The 18,507-nt window shown below is 35.4% G+C and overlaps 1 protein-coding gene across 4 annotated transcripts in view; it reads right to left on the reverse strand.

Annotated features, from left to right (window-relative positions):
- Nucleotides 1-18,507, reverse strand: part of pax2b (paired box 2b) — a 75,365-nt gene that overhangs the window by 47,507 nt on the left and 9,351 nt on the right. For all 4 annotated transcript variants that reach the window (NM_131640.1, XM_073917886.1, XM_073917884.1 and 1 more), the window contains 2 exon segments: nt 1,957-2,076; nt 7,044-7,123. In NM_131640.1, the coding sequence (NP_571715.1) occupies nt 1,957-2,076; nt 7,044-7,123 (200 nt within the window).

Here is an 18,507-nt window from a genome sequence, read left to right on the forward strand (position 1 = left end):
TGTCTGTATTGAAAATACTCCTTGTGTAAGTGGGGGTGTCACGGTGACAAAATGGGTAGCATGATCACCTCACAGCAAGAAGGTTGCTGGTTCGAGCCTCGGCTGAGTCAATTAGCATTTCTGTGTGGAGTTTGCATGTTCTTGGCGTGGGTTTCCTCCGCGTGCTCCGGATTCCCCCACAAGTCCAAACACATGTGCTACAGGGGTATTCCATAAACTAAATTGACTGTAGTGTATGAGTGTGAATAAGAGTTTATGGGTGTTTCCCAGTGATGGGTTGCAGCTGGAAAGGCATCTGCTGTGTAAAACATATGCTGGATAAGTTGGCAGTTTATTCCACTGTGGCGACCCCTGATTATTAAAGAGACTAAGCCAGAAAGAAAATGAATGAATGAATGAGTTTAAAGTGGACCAGACGAGTGTATAGTGAGTGTAATCGGTGTGCAGAAAGAGAGCGAGGTCCTTGAGCTAAATGTCCTCTTAAGACTCTGTCGCTCTTGTTTGACTGAGTTTGTTAGTTGGCTACATCATCTTGACATGTAATTACTGAAGCTCTCTTAATCACTGCAGTGCAGATTAATAACAGAGGCTCCTGTGGGGTCACATCACCGCATCAAAAAGCTCTCGCAGTCACACACACGCGTGATAAATACTGCACACAATCACTGCACATTCAAGGGCAATCTGCTCCCAATATCATAGGATAAAAATAAACCAAGTAAATCTGAACTGCAAAACTGACACTGAATGCATAATTCAGAAGAGCATTTGTCTCTATGCATCCAAATAAACCTCATTTATATATGAATTAATAAAAAACTGAATATGTAATAAAGCCTGAAAGTTATTAGATGAAATAAGAAAATATTATTTAATTGTAATTCAGAATTCTGTATTCAGAAAATGTGTTAATATTACTAAGAGGATTATCCCCTTAAGATGAATCATCTCATTTGCATTGGCATCCTCAAAATACGCAAATATAGCAAACCATCGATACAATAAAGTAAATACAAGAACAATAATTCAGTAATATATTGAGTAATATATTGAGTAATACATCGCAGATTAATTAATTAGCCCTGTATACATTCGATTATTTATTTATTGTGACCCTGAATAAGTCAAGTGTTTTTTTTTTATTAAAATTATTTTTTAATTATTTTATGAATTATTTATTTGATTATTTATTAAATTATTATTGTCATTCATCCATTCATTCATTTTTGACTATATATATATATATATATATATATATATATATATATATATATATATATATATATATATATTACATTTACTTATATATGTTTTTGTTTTTGTTATTTTATATATTTAAACATTTTGTTTGATTAATTATTTGTTTTAAATCATTTTGATGTATACAATGTATTTTTATCCATATTTTTTGTCTATATATGTTTTTGTTGTTTTATTTTACATATTTGAACTATATTTAAGTCATAATAATAATTATTATTATTATAGTTATTATTATTGTTGTTGTTGTTGTTGTTGTTGTTATTATTATTATTGTTTATTTAATGTATTTATTTATTATTTTTTTACATATTTAACATGTAATAATTATCCAAATTTTTATTACTTATTAATTATTATTATTTATTTGTTACAATTAATAATAATTATTATTACTTTTATTCATTTATTTATTTATTTGTATACCTTTGCCTATATATGTTTTGTTGTAGTTATTTTCCATTATTACCCAAATTATTATTAATATTTACTTATTTTATTTATTTATTTAAAAGAAAAATCTATCATTTTGACCAATACACTGTATTTTTGGCTATATTATTCGGCCTTATAAATGATTTTGTTGTTGCTATTTTACATATTAAACTGTGCAGTTCTATGTTTGCAGCTTTGCTTGGCTCCATATATATTTAGCATCTTCTCCCAGAGGATGTGAAGGAGAAACTGCAAACCTACCGGCATCTCGTTTCCTCTTTTCTCCGTTAGACCGAGGGATTCCCAGAATGCCGTTGATTGAATAGGAGCCCACGGGGTCATTGGAGGAGCTGGAGACTGGAGGAGACGCTGTACTGGGAACTGAAGAGAGAAGGAGAGAGAAAACAGACCATTACTACTCTTCTCATCTACAACAACACATCATACAGGTTTACAGCAGCTGCTTTTCAACATAAATGCCCTTCACTATTGACCTTATTCTGCAATGCGGAAGTGCGCTCGCATTTATTCATTTACTTATTTAACCAGGAAAGTCCCATTGAGATACAATATCTCTTCTACCAGGATGTCCAGGTCAAGACAGGCAGCATAGGACAGAATTACAGAGAAGTACATACCCCAACACATAAATACACATGGAAATAATATCATAATTCAGTGGTTCTCAAACTTTTTTCACCAAGTAACACCTCAGGAAAAAATAGTCTCTCCAAGTACCACCATAATGAGCAGTACTGAAATACAGTAGCGCAGTAGGCCTAATTAAGCAGCTAAAGCTCTGTATAGTTCAAAAGTGAGGCAGATGAATTTCTAATATTATGAATATTTATTATTGTCAGCCACTTTTAGCATAATAAATAGCTTGAACATTAGCACTGCCCTGTCCTTAAAGTAAAAAAAATAATCAATTTTAAATTAAAATGTGCTTCTAAAAGTTAATTAGAAATGTTTGTCACGGTCAGGGTTGGGGAAAAAGGAGCGACGACCCAATTGCAGAGTGAATGAATATTTATTCTTAATAAAATAAAATAAAAGGCAAAATAAACAACCCCGAGGGGGAAAACACTAATAAAACAAATAAACAATCAAAACAAACTAGGATGGAAGGCTTGCGGGGATCAGGGCTGGAACAAGGCAACATCAAGACAAGGCTACATACGTTGACAAACGATGATGAACTGGCACAGGACAGCAGACATGAGGGGATTATAAAAGCCATGCGCTCACATTAGACAAGGCTAGAACACGCAGCCAATGAGAGAACTCAATAACTCAATAAGCGTTCACAATAACAGGACAAGACTGAAGCAAGCGGCCACAGTGTAAACACAGAGCTTGGAAAACACAAATAGACGCAAGACACGAGCACACGATAGATGAACACCTTTCCGTGCGCTCACACATATGCAATGCGCATGTTTTATCTCAGTGTCAACCAAAACCGAAACCAACTAGACGAAGACGCTGAGAATGAAACAGCGCGATGCCGACAGAACAAAACACAAACACGACTACGAGGGCACACGCATCCGAGGCTCGCACACTTTGCGCACACCCACGACGGGGCGCGCGCACACAGACACACACACAATGACAGAGACAGGACTAGTGTCCGGACTCTGCCACCAAAACAAAAAATCACAAGACCAGAGTGGCAGAACCCTGACAATGTTCCTAAAAAGTAAAAAGAAAACTTCTGTACTTAAATGTAAAGTATTAACATATAGTAGCCTATTCATAAAAACCTGAAATGTTCCTTGGACCTCATAAATAAAGGCTATTTGTGATCACATTCATATAAAATGTTTTGAAAAAAATTGAAATAGATGTTGCATGTGACTTGTTTGTATATCTTTGAAATCTAAACATTAGCTTTAAATTTATGATTTGGATTTACATATTTTATTTAGAAATTACATCTGCTTACTGCACGATATAGGCATTGTGTGTCACAAAAGCAAGTCATTAAACCATACCTGTCGACATTGGGATATAAAAACACAAGATACGCCCCCAACAACCTTTACAAATATGGAGAGGAGATTAGCTTCAAATGATGGGAAACATAACAAACATTAGAAAATTGAAAATAAAATTAAAGGTTTAGCCTATTAGAATCAATTTACTGAAAGGGTTAAAAGTCAAAGGGTTAAAAGTGCGTCCATTTTTTTTACTTAAATTATTCAGCGATACCTCCGTGTACCACAAGAAGGAAGCCTGCGTACCACTAGTGGTTTACGTACCACAGTTTGAGAACCACTGTCATAATCAATTAATAAAACACGTGCACTGTTCTGAATAGACAGACTTTAAACTGTTTAAATATAGCAATAGATGCTACAGATTCCATACACTCTAAAAAAACATTGAATTATTTATTTAACCCAATGGTTGAGTTAAACATAATTGGTGCTCTGTTGGGTTATTTTTGACCTTTATTAGGTTATTTATTAAAAACTTAATGAGTTGGGTTAAGTATTTGATGCTTTGTTGGGTTATTTATAACCTTTATTTGGTTATTTATTTAATAACCCTACTAAAAAAAACAGCTTAAACCAGCCTAGGCAGGTTGGCTGGTTTTAGCTGGTCGACCAGGCTGGTTTTAGAGGGGGTTTGGCCATTTCCAAGCTGGTTTCCAGTCATTTCCAGCCTAGCCAGGCTGGGAGCTCAGCCAAAACCTTCTATGTCCAGCTTAAACCAGGCTGGTCAAGCTGGTTTTAGTTGAGTTTAGCTGGTCATTTTCCAGCCTGACCAGCTAAGACTAGGCTGGAAACCAGTCTGGAAATGGCCAAAACCGCTTTAAAACCAGCCTGGTCAACCAGCTTAAACCAGCCAACCATCCTAGGCTGGTTTAAGCTGGATTTTTCAGCAGGGAACTCAACCAGTTGGGTTAAAATTTTTATTTCAGTCAACTGATTTAACTGACACAGAACAGCTGTATTAATATGCGTGCGTAATGTTGTTTTTGCATTATGAAGTTGATTTAAGCTCTAACGCAATAATATTGTTTTCTTTTTTATCAAATTACCTGTCGTGTCGTGTTTTTTCTATTCGTTTCACCAGCATTCTTAATTATTTATAATACAAACGCGTGCTTCATAGACAATCTATATTAATGGGTAAAACGCTTTCCCTACCTCCCGTGTTGATCTCTACAAAAAATGATACACATATTTGGAAATTTCCACCATCATTCTTGCCTTTAGGACCCAGCGGAGACATTTATTTATTTACACAGCCAGAATTTTAAAATTAATAGCAGTACTTCAATAGTATCACCAGAATTAAAAAAAATAACATTTAATTAAAATAACCCAATTCATTGGTTTAAAATAACCCATAGTTGAGGAGGTGCTGTAATAACCTATAGTTGGGTTATATGTTGGGGTATTTTTAACCCAACTATTTTAACAGAGTATGTGTATATGTACAGCAGGGAAAATATGTATTGAGCACATCAAGTTTTTTCCTCAGAATAATATTTCTAAGCGAGCTGTTGACAAGGACTTGAATTAGGTTTTGGTAAAAACCCAAACAATGCACACATAAAAATAAATCAAAACAAACAAAAAAAGAGTTCTGTGTAATAACATTGGAATGACAGAAGTGGAAAGTGTGTTTAATACTTTATATAAAATACTTGTTTGGTGCTGCAGCTTAAAGACGCCTCTCATGTGGAGAATGAAGTCTCATGCATTGCTCAGGTGTGAGTTTCTCACAGACTTCAACAGTGTCAAAGTCTTGATGGTTCTGTGGGTCTTGTCTATCAAATCCGGGCTTTATTGTGTATTGTCTATTGCAGGGGTGGCCAACCCTGTTCCTGGAGAGCTACCTTCCTGCAGATTTCACTTGCAACCCACATCAAACACACCTGCCTGTAATTAACAAGTGCTGTTCAGGTCGTAGATAATTGGTTCAGGTGTGTTTGGTCAGGGTAGGATCTAAACTATGCAGGAAGGTAGATCTCCAGGAACAGGGTTGAGCACCCCTGGTCTATTGCATTGGGCTGGGTCAGTCTACAGCTTGATTTTCTTTCTCTGAAAGCATCTGAGAGTTTCCTTGACTGTGTTTTGGATCATTGTCTTGCTGAAATGTCCACCCTGGTCTCATCTTCATTCTCCTGCTAATGTAGAAGTTGGACTGAAGCAGCTGATTTTCATTTACACTAAGGAACGGCAGAGGGTTGCTGAAGAACTACTAAGAGATTTCAGCTGCTGTCAGGGCTCTCACTACTGAACTACACCTCCATTTCTTCATCTGTTCAATACTTTTCCCCTGTGTAATTTCTTTTTATTACACAGAAATTTATTTGTAATCCAATTAGATTTGCTTCTTTGCATATTTGGATTTATTTGGTTGTGCACCTTAAGAAATGTTTTCTGAGAAAAATGATGACATGTTTAGTACTTATTTAGGACCTAAATACATCACAGATATGCTCACTGAATACAAACCTAACAGATCACTCAGATCTTTAGGATCATATAAACTAGAAGTTCCAAGAGTTCAGTCAAAGCAGGGTGAATCGGCTTTTAGCCACTATGCCCCTCACTGCTGGAATCAGCTTCCAGAAATGATCAGATGTGCTCCAACATTAGTCACATTCAAATCAAGACTGAAAACACATCTGTTTAGCTGTGCCTTTACTGAATGAGCACTGTGCTGCGTCCGACAGATTGCACTATCATGTTTTTCTCCTCTTCTTCATTCTTTTATATCACATTTTACCTGTTTTTATGTTTTGTTTTGTTTTTACGCATTTTTATTATTTGTTTTTATTTTTTTTTTACTTGTTTCTTTTATTCCTGTTTATGTAAAGCACTTTGAATTGCCACTGTGTATGAAATGTGCTATATAAATAAACTTGCCTTGCCTTGCTTTGCCTTATTTCCCCTGCTGTATATCTTGAAGCTCATTCCTTACATATGGAAAGTACTTAGATAATGCAAATCAACCTATGTCTGTATGAAATAATGGCATCTTAAGTGATGTAAAAACATGTGAATTTACAATAAATATTAGTGCATGTATGCTTGGACTCTATAACTGTTGAATGCTTGATTCTGATTGGCTGATGAAAATTTTCAAATGTGCAGTTATTATTAAACACACAGCTAAAGTAGTTCTAGACAGGTTTTGAGCACGTTGCAGTTCAACATCAATAGAAAAGATTCTTGAAAATCTTGATAGAAAAGAGACTTCTGTTAACTGGTCCAGGTAATACTCGGCTCTGAGCAGTAAAGGATTGACCCTTGGTTTGATTTGAAGCATGACCTGGTCCAGAAAGCTGCAAAAATGGCTTTAAGGAGTTAATAGTGTGATCTTACTTATAGTGTGTCCTGGGGTGGAGAGGGACGTCCCGTCTGGTGAAGGGTGAAACGGTTGCTGAACCTTGGTCCGGATGATCCTGCACAGTAAATACAGTACATTCACTCACACTGTCTGTCTGTCTCGCTGCCATAATCTCAGATTTACTTTATATATCTGTGAGCAGACAGAAGGGATCAGATCCTGTCTGCCCGAGTGAAAAGCAGAGCCGCTGTAGATATACAGTTCATGAAGACAGTATTATTGGCCCTACTGTGATTTTCTTTTTCTTCTTCTTCCTTAAATATGACCATTGTGATGTTTAACAGATTCAGGAGTTTTGAACAGTATTTCCTATAATATTTTTTCTTCTGACGAAAGTCTTATTTGTTTTATTTCGGTTAAAATAAAAGCAGTTTTGAATTATTTTAAAACTATTTTAAGGAAAATGTTTTTAGTTTTGTATTGTTCATTCATTCATTTTCTTGTCGGCTTAGTCCCTTTATTAATCCGGGGTCGCCACAGTGGAATGAACCGCCAACTTTTCCAGCAAGTTTTTACGCAGCGGATGCCCTTCCAGCCGCAACCCATCTCTGGGAAACATCCACACACACACACACACACACACACACACACACACACACACTCATACACTACGGACAATTTAGCCTACCCAATTCACCTGTACCACATGTCTTTGGACTGTGGGGGAAACCGGAGCACCCGGAGGAAACCCACGCGAAGGCACAATAATTCACAATGAAATCACAATAATTCACCTCGATAATCATCTTCACGTGCTTCACCGTGTAATCCAGATGTCCAGCATAAAAAGTTCTGAATTAGGTAAAGGGGTTCTGGTTTGCAAATTGAATGCTGTGAATTATTATAATTATATCGGTAACGCTTTACAATAAGATCGCATTAGTTAACGCTATTTACAGTAATGCATTAGTTAACATGAACTAACAATGAATAATGCATCTATTTAGCATTACTTAACCTTTGTTAATGCTAACTAAACATTTATTTAAGTGTTAGCTAATGCATTAGTAAACATGATCTAACCGTAAACAAGGACTTTGTTCAGTATTACCTAATCTTTGTTAATGTTAATTTAAACAAATTGCAATGCATCTCTTTACATGAACAGCTTAGTTAATGTTTACTTACTCATACGTAGGCCCACACGGAATCTGCGCGGTCAGAATTCTGCAGATTTTTAGCCCATCATTAATTCTGTTTATTTACTTGAGTAAATGTGTAAATCTGAATTTATTCAGTTTTTATTCTGTAATTTATTACTTTTTATTTACTATATTAAAGTGTAAGTTATGATACTCCGCTGGATACTCCCAAAATAATTCCACAGAAATCCGCAGATTTTTACCAAAATTCTCCGCAGAAATAGCAAAAAACGTCCGCAGATTCCGTCTGGCCCGGCTCATACGCTAACGCATTTGTTAATGGATTAGATAACTTGATCTAATAATGAACAACATATTTATGAAGCAATACTGAATCCTTGTTCATGAAAACTTACAATGTTAGTTAACGGGTTAGTTAACATGCACAAAAAAAAAAAAATTAGGTTCAGAAATACACAAACTTTGTTCATGTTACCTACTCATACTAATGCAAGATTGGTAGAGCTTATATTAAGTGCATAGCTCTTGATCAATGTTAGGGACAAAGAAGGACTCTATTGTAGTGCATTACATCGAAACCTCAGCTTTAACTTTATTCATGTTTGTTAACTCTTTACTAACATGATTTATCAATAGAAAAGCATTTGTTAATAGAATTGAGAACCCTATTGTAAAGCAGGGGTCTCCAATCCTGGTCCTGGAGGGCCGGTGACCCTGCAGTGTTTAGCTCCAACTTTCCTCATCACACCTGCCTGGGTTTTTCAAGTATACCTAAGACCTTGATTAGCTGGTTCAGGTGTGTTTGATTATGGTCGGAGCTAAAATCTGCAGGACACCGGCCCTCCACACTGAAAAAAAGTGTTGCATGCAAAACTGTTGCAAACAATTTATTTGTGTTGAATTTAAACAAACAAGTTAAGTTTAATAATGTTTAACTTAATTTGTTTGTTTAAATTTAACACAATATTTTTTACAACCACTTAACGTAATATATATATTTATTTATATATATATATATATATATATATATATATATATATATATATATATATATATATATATATATATATATATATATATATATATATATATATATATACAGTAAATTCAAGGAATCATCTCTGAATAGTTTTTTTTTTCAGTCCAGGAACAAGTTTGATGGCCCCTGTTGTAAAGTGTTCATGTAAAGATAAACATTAGAATAAGTGTAAATTAGCATTAACAAACATTAAGGAATGCTGAACAAAGTCCTTGTTTACTGTTAGATCATGTTTACTAATGCATTAGCTAACACATAAATAATTGTTTAGTTAGCATTAACAAAGGTTAATTAATGCTTAATAGATGCGTTTTTCATTGTTAGTTCATGTTAACTAATGCATTAACTAATGTTACCTAACGCACCCTTACTGTAAAGTGTTACCATTATATCATTACTGTGTAATAAGTATATTATTCAAATCTAGATAATAAAGAAGTAAAGTAAAAATACTTTTTATATAATCAAAGAGGCTCAATTTAAGAAACATGAACATATGTTTCTGAAAGTCTCTTGTGCTTTCTCAGGGTGCATTTATTTGATCAAAAAAAAAAACATAAGACACAGCCATGTCACCCTGCAGCCCAAGACTGGTTACTCACTGAAGCTAAGCAGGGCTGAGCCTGGTCAGTGCCTGGATGGGAGACCACTAGGGAACACTAGGTTGCTGTTGGAAGTGGTGTTAGTGAGGCCAGCAGGGAAACTCAACCTGTGGTCTGTGGTCTGTGTGAGTCCTAATGCCCCAGTAAAAGTGAAGGGGACACTACACTGTCAGTGAGCGCCGTCTTTCGGATGAGACGTTAAACCGAGGTCCTGACTCTCTGTGGTCATTAAAAATTCCATGGCACTTCTCGTGAAAGAGCAGAGGTGTAACCCCGGTGTCCTGGCCAAAGTCCCTCTATAGGCCCTTACGATCATGGCCTCCCAATCATCCCCTTCCACCGAATTGGCTCTATCACTGTCTCTCCACTCCACCAAAAGCTGGTGTGTGGTGAGTGCACTGGCGCCGTTATCCTGTGGCAGCCATCGCATCATCCAAGTGGACGCTGCACACTGGTGGTGGTGTGGAGAGACCCCTCTCATGATTGTAAAGTGCTTTGGGTGTATGGCCATACACAATAAATGCACTATATAAATACACATTACATTACATTACATAAGAAAAAAGTCCAAAAAAAGATCATTTTGATAGTCCCTAATGCACATTTTGTTGACTAAAGGTTACATTTCAGCTATTTTTTAATCACTTCTCGTTTTAGTAGTAGTAGACTGCTTAATATCTGTTAATACTGCTCCTTCAACACATTTAAAGGTGCAATCTGCCAAAATGCTAACCACTTAGCATATTATCTTTGGACAGCGGGGAGGGACTGTGATTCAAAGCCACGCCTACTGAAATCGCGAACGCGCGCACAACAGTAGACAACCCAATAGTTCATGTCATTTGCCAGTTAGTTAGTGTTTGGCTGGCGGCATGCAGGAATTACATGTATTACTAAGCCACACTTACATGCTGTTTTAGAGCAAATAGTCTGAGTTGCGGTAAATTGTATAGGAAGGCTGTCATTGTTAAAAAAATGACCCAATGTGAATTTAATAATAAAGCAACTTCAGCTTAGTAAAGCAGGCTAGGCGGAATAGCGCTGTTTACTGATGTTTTGTTGTCGATGCTGTAAAAGGACCTTATAAAACTCCAATATTGATTCAGGATTTTCAAAAGTTTCAATTCAGCATTTGATTTCTCCGCGTCTGTGATTTCTGGTGAACGCGCGGCGCTCATGCAATGGCGGATCTGCTTGAACAGATGCGCAGAAGTCCGAATCTACATTTGCTGACAGACAGTTTGAGCTACTTATCAGAATTATGGGAGATGTCGGCCCGACAATATGTAATTGGATGAACATTTTTTTAGTTTTATGCCTTACTCAGAATATGAAAATACATATAAACACATTTAGATCATTTACTGTAATCATTACTATTAGACTGTGAAGAGACTTTCAACCAGCTCAACAACACATGTTTCTGAAGACAATCACCTACTGCACCTTTAATCTGACTGTAAGAAACTTTGCAAGAACATGTCAATTTACACTAACCTCAACCGAACCTAACAGTCTACTTAAAAGAAAATGATTGAATGAATGAAATTTTTTTTTAACAAAAGCAGACAGAAGGGATCAGATCTTGTCTCTTAGAGAGTGAGTAGCAGAGCCGCTGCACCTTTAAGGAGAGATATATATTGAAAAGCTCTTTTGCCTTGAGTGATCTCGCAAACAAAGCATGAAATCACAACAATTCACCTCGATAATCGTCCTCACCGCGCGCTCGGTGTGCGTTTTCGCGCCTCAGGCTTTGGTTCTAGCGTGGATGAGGTTCTATTGATCTAGACTCCAGGATAAAAAAGTTCTGAATTAGCCACATGGGTACCCGGGATGCAAATGGAAAGCTATAAATTATATGTGACAGGAAAGCAATAGTTGCTCAGTGCGGTGTACAAGCTTACGCCAGCATTTGATTCTGTTAATCTGAACGGCGCTTTGGGAAAAGGGCCCGCTGTCACGCTCATTTGTAAACTTTAGATCTATTCATCACCGCTGGATTTGCTTCTGTTTCAGCGTACGCATCCACTGTTGAAGTCAAAGTTAAATGTTTTAAATATTTCCCAAAGGATGTTGAACCGATTCAGGAATTTTTCACAGTATATCCTATAATATTTTTTTCTTTTGGAGAAGTCTAATTTGTTTTATTTCGGCTAGAATAAAAGAAGATTTAATTATTTTAAAACCATTTTAGATCAATATCATTAGCACCCTTAAGCAATATTTGTTTAATTTATTATATTATATTTTTTATTTACAGAACAAAGCATAGTTATATTTACTTTCCCCAACCTAGCCTAATTAACCTAGTCACTTTAAGCTTAATACTATCTTGAAAAATATCTAGTAAAATAATATATAATAATATTAGGTAAGGGCATTACTGTGGCTCAGTGGTTAATAATGTGGTCTCACAGCAAGAAGGTCACTTGTTCGAGTACTGGCTGGGTCAATTGGCCTTTCTGCGTGAAGTTTGCATGTTCTCCTCTGGCATGGTTCCTCCAGGTGGTCCGATTTCCCCCAGTTCTAACACATGCGCTATAGGGGAATTGGATGAACTAATTTGACCGTAGTGGATGAGTGTATGTGAATGAATATGTATGGGTGTTTTCCAGTACTGGATTGCAGCTGGAAAGGCATTCACTGCCTAAAACATGCTGGAATAGTTGGCGGTTCATTTCGCTGTGATGACCTGAAATAGAGACTAGGCCAGGGGTGGGCAAACTCTGCCCTGGAGGGCCGGTGTCCTGCACAATTTTGCTCCAACTCTAATCACACACACCTGCCTATAGATTTCTAGTGATCTTAAAAACACTGATTAGCATGTTCAGGTGTGTTTGATTAGTGTTGCAGCTAAACTGTGCCGGACACCGGCCCTCCAGGACCAAGATTGCCCACCCCTGGACTAGGCCAAAGGAAAATGAATGCAAAAAAATTATGAAATCATTCATTCATTTTCTTTTTGGCTTAGTCTCTTTATTAATCTGCGATCACCACAGCAGAATGAACCACCAATTTATCCAGCATATTTATTTATTTTTTTACGTAGCAGATGCCCTTTCAGCTGCAACCCATCACCGGGAAACATCCATACACAAACTTGTTTACACACATACACTAGTCAATTTAGCATATTCAATTCACCCATACCCCATGTCTTTGGACATGTGCAGAAAACCGGAGAACCCAAAGGAAACCCATGCCAACATGGGGAGAACATGCAAACTCCACACAGAAATTGCAACTGACCCAGCCAAGGCTTGAACGAATGACTTTCTTGATGTCAGGCGATTGTGCTACCCACTGCACCACCTCAGTTATTAGAAATAAGTAATTAAACTACACTGTAAAAAAATCTGGTTCCACACAATTCTTTCATGCTGTCTCAACACAAATCAATTAAGTTAACTTAATCGTTCCTGCAAACTTAGGTAAATTGAACATAAAATGATAAAATAAAATAAAATTGAATAAAAATAAAGATAAAATAAAATAATATTGTCCCCAAAAACACTCAAGAATTGTGTTATTTTAGCTCATTTTACATCAGTGGTTTGTTAGAGGAGATTTTGTTGGGTGTGTTATATTTTAGAAATGTGTTTCTTTGGCTTAGTTTGTTTCATCAGCATATCAGCATTCATCCAGCATATGTTTTACACAGCAAATGCCCTTCCAACTGCAACCCAGTACTGGGAAACACCCATACACTCTTAAATTTCACACACTATGCCAATTTAACTGTGGGGGAAACCGGAGCACCCGAAGGATTCCCATGCCAACATGGGGAGAACATGCAAACTGCAGACAGAAATGTCAACTGGCCCAGCCAGGACTCGAACCAGCAGACCACTGAGCCACCATGCCACCCTGAAAAAATATCTTAATTCCATTAAACAGAAATTGAGGGTAAAAAATATACAGGAGGGCTAACAATTCTAAACTCAACTCTACATACGAAATAATCCAGTTTTTTCTGCGACTTATTTTTCATTTCATGCCTCATGAAGATTATCGATTGTCCAAATATTTAGAATGTAGACATTGCATCTGCGGATACTATTCAAAGAGCGAGTATATTCCCATTAAAATGAGCGCCGCTAATATTGATATCCACTGAAGTAAACATCAGCTTCAGGGATCTGTCCTCGGGCCGCTGAAATAGAGAACATGCTATCATGGCAGTGACAACATATCAATATTATATTACATTTCTCTCCTTAAAACCATTGTTTGACCCCTCTGCGTGGGCTGGGGAGAATAAATCTGCAGACTTTATCCAGAATCTATGTTTCTGTTATTGAATAAGTCATTGGGACGAGGGAATTAATGTCTGAAAATCCTCCGAAGAAATATTAAAATTGCTTTTACATGCGAGTCGATAATATTGAGCGCCGCTGAGGAGGTTTTTATAAGTCTGGCGGTTTCAGGGCTGTCACTTGTTGGCTGTGGAGACACTTTAGTACAACGGGAGCTCTGTAGCGCTTAATAATGTATGTTAAAGAAAAGTGTTTGGAGTTTGAACATCCTCTCACTGTCAACAGGCCCGACTCGGTTTGCACACATAAAAAGCCACAATCTAGAGATTTTAACACTCTGAAGAATAAAGCAATCAATAAAACTGCAGCACAACTTATGTAATTACTCAGCAAACTCTTTTTCTTCTTTGAAGAAGTGAATTTGCTCAAAATTCTCAATTGTTATCAACAATGCACTGTAAACAATACACATGGTTGTCAAATATTATCAACACTTCGCTGTATAAACATACTGGTTGTCTTAAATCTGTTAGCTGAATCAAATTAACCTCATGAGTCATTTAAACTTATAGTATGTTATTTTAAACTGACTTAAAATATTGTATTTTTTATTGTATCATATTGTATATGCAACACAGGCTTATTCGGAAAACGTAGTCCCGCGGACGTTTCTGGAGACCAGACGGAGGTAAGCGGTCAGCCGGCAAGCGCAAAAGGGAGAAGCGTCACACCGCCCCGTAGCGTTCGCTTGAAAAAAATAAATGCAGCCATATGTAACTCCCGGGACGTATTCCGCTGTCTCCTGAAACGTCCGCGGGACTACGTTTTCAGAATGAGCTTGCGTTGTGTATATGATATTGTAGTCCAAATATCGAATAATTCTTAAAGCAAGAAGCATTTTCTAGACAAACAAATATTGTTTTGTTTTCAGAAATAATGAGTCAAAATTAAGTGAATTTTTCCTTAAAATTAGTTAAATAATTTGCAAGTTAAATTTTAAAAATGTAGTATTTGGCTTGGATTGACCAACACAATCTCACGGCAATTCGTATAACTTTTTGATTTAGTGGCTAATTCGTATGAATTTGTACGATCTAATTCGTACAATTTAGTACGGTTTGCTCATCCCCCAATGACGATTGGGTTTAGGGGTGGGGTCAGGTGCCACGCCTCCTCTTTAAAATCGTACAATTTCATACGACTGAACTCATACGAATTCGTACAAATTAGCCACTAAACTGGCAAAACGTAAAATAATTACGTTTTCTGGTGAGATCAGGCTGGATTGACAGATTACTTTGCTTGTTTTGAGGAAAACCCAACTTTATTTTGACCTGTCTCAGTTTGCACACACAACAAGACACCAACTAGAGATTATAACACTTTCAATCAATTAAACAGCCGCACAATTTGCATATTAATCAACAAACTCTTTTTTTTGAAGAAGAAGAAGAAGAAGAAGTGAATTTGATAAAAATTCCCAAATGTTATCAACAATGCACCAAAAAAGATTTCTTACTTTAAGTTTTTGTCTTGTTTCTTGCTCAAATATCTCAATATTCCCAAACCAAGAAGCCTTTTGTAGACAAGTAAAAAAAGAATGTCAAAAAAGACGAGTTTTTCCTTAAAGTTAAATAATCTTCAAGTGGGTTAAAAAAAAAATCTTCGATTTGGTTTGAAAAGGCAGATTATTTTGCGTGCTTTAAGGAAAACCCCACTTCATTTTGACCCGTCTCAGTTTGCACACATAAAAAGACACAAACCAGAGATTTAAAGACTCTAAACCAATCCATAAAACAGCAGCACAGCTTGCATATTAATCAAAAACACTTTTTTTTTCTTTTCTTTTGAAGACGTTAAATTAATCAGGATTGCCAAATATGATCATCAATACACTATAAAAAATACTGATTGCCTTAAATCTATAAGCTGAACCAAATTAACCTCATGGGTCATTTAAACTTATGTTAAACTGCCTTAAAACAGTTTGTGTAACTCATAAAATTAAGCTGAAACTTAATTAACTTAGTTTAATGAGTTAAAAATAACTAAAAACATGTGTTGTTATGACCTATTGATCATATTGTTTCCAAGTTTTTGTTGTTTCTAGTCCAAAAATCGAATAATTCTTAATTCAAGAAGCATTTTCTAAACAAATGTGTAAAACAAATGTTTGTTTTCAGAAATATTGAGTCAAATTAAGTATTTTTTTAATAAGTTAAATAATCTGCCAGTGGGTTAATAAAAAAAAAATCAAGTTTTTGGTTTGGAATGTCAGACTTTTTTGCTTGTTTTACGGAAAACTCCATTTTATTTTGACCTGTCTCATTTTACACACACAAAAAGACACCAACTACAGATTTAAACACCCTAAAGCAATCAATTAAACAGCAGCACAATTAGCATATTAATCAACAAACTCTTTTTTTTATTATTCCTCTTTTGAAGAAGTAAATCTGATCAAAATTCTCAAGAAATATCAACACTGCACTGAAAAAATACTGGTTGCCTGCAATTTATAAGCTCTGTCAAGTTAACCTTATGAGTCATTTAAACTTATATTAAACTGACTTAAAACAGCTTGCGTAACTCATACAATTAAGCTGGAACATGGTAAACTTAGTTTAATAAGTTAAAAATAACTAAAATCATATGTTGTCAAGACTTATTGATCCAATCATTTTTCACAGTGAACGGAAAAAAAAATGTTATTTACTTCAAGTTTTTGTCGTTTATTGTCCAAATATCTAATAACTCTTCAGTCAAGAAGCAATTTGTAGACACGTAAAACAAATGTTGTTTTGTTCTTAGAAATACTGATTCAAAGCTACGTGTTTTTTTTTTCTAAAACTGTTAAATAATTTGCCAGTGGGTTAAGTAAAAAAAAATCTAGTTTTTGCTTTGGATTGGCAGGGTATTTTTGCTTGTTTTAAGGAAAACCCCTATTCATCTTAATCCATCTCAGTTTGCACACAAAAAAAGAGACACAAACTAGAGATTTTAACACTAAAGAATGAAGAATCAATAAAACAGCAACACAACCTGCATATTAATCAACAAGCATTTTTTTTTCCTTTTTTGAAGAAGTGTATTTAATCAAAAAATTTTTAGTCATTTACACTTATATTATATTAAACTGACTTAAAACATCAAATTAAGCTGGAACATGATTAACTTTAGTTTAATAAGCTACAATTAACTAAAAACATATGTTGTCATGATTTATAGATCATATCATTTTTGACACTGTAGAAAAATTAATAATTTTTATTTCATGTTTTTGTCATTTCTATACCAAATATCTTTTTTTTTTTTTTTATCAATAAGCATTTTCTAGTCACGTAAAACAAATATTGTTTTATGTTCAGAAATTATGAGTCAAAATTATGTGAATTTTTTCTTAAAATAAATAAATAAAGTAATCTGCCAGTGCTGTAATGAAATTGCAGATTATTTAGCCTGTTTTAAGGAAAAACTTACTTATTTTTTTACTTGTTATTTTTGAAAACAAAACAATATTGTGTCCTGGTCTAGAAAATGCTTCCTGATTTAAAAATGGTTTCATATCTGAACTAGAAACAAGACAAAAACGTATAATAAGCAAAGCATTATTATTATTTTTATCTATTTATTTATTTTGCAATGAACAGACTAGCTCGATTTCACCCTTATTCAATAATCCAGGGCTTCATGCATGAGTATATCGACACACTTTTAAATAAAAACTAAATAGCCTTCCATCAAAGTTAAGCTATTGCTAATACAGTCTTTAAAAAGGCAGTCATATTTGCTGGCATTCATATTTTAATTTCCCTCATAAACAAAGGCCTGCTTCCTGTTTCAAAATACATCCAGACTGAATTCAATTAGACTTTCGAGACGTTTAAGGGCTCCGGTAATTACATTAACGTACATTTTGCATTTATCTCACAAGTTCATGTCAAAAGGCGTTCAAATGGCCCTTTTTAGGTGACCATGAGGCATGAAATGAATTTTTTTTCCAGGCTTCTCTTCTGTTGTGTGAGGCGCTCTATTCTTTGCCATCGACTCATTAAAATGTAATGCAGAGTCTGGTTTTATGGAAGAGTGAATCTTAACCAAAGTTCAGCGCCTCACTGCTTCTTTTTAACGTTTTGATTTTCCACACCGGTCTGACACGCTACTCTAAAACACCATTTTAAGGATGTAAATAGGATCTTATTGGATTATGGATTACGTCTGCTGCAGATTTCCCATATTGAAGTTTAGGTGTGTATTATCGATCATCATTCCATATGGAAATAATAATTAATAAATAAAATAAAACTAAATTATGCATTAAAATGTGTTCATTGGTCATAACACAATTTATTTTTTGTGGTGTTATGTTATTACCATTTGCATAAAGGTTTATTAATTAATGTATTAACTAACATGAACCAACAATAAGCACCACTGTT

The sequence above is a fragment of the Danio rerio genome, chromosome 12 (assembly GCF_049306965.1).
Source record: "Danio rerio strain Tuebingen ecotype United States chromosome 12, GRCz12tu, whole genome shotgun sequence".
Classification (NCBI taxonomy): Eukaryota; Metazoa; Chordata; class Actinopteri; order Cypriniformes; family Danionidae; genus Danio; species Danio rerio.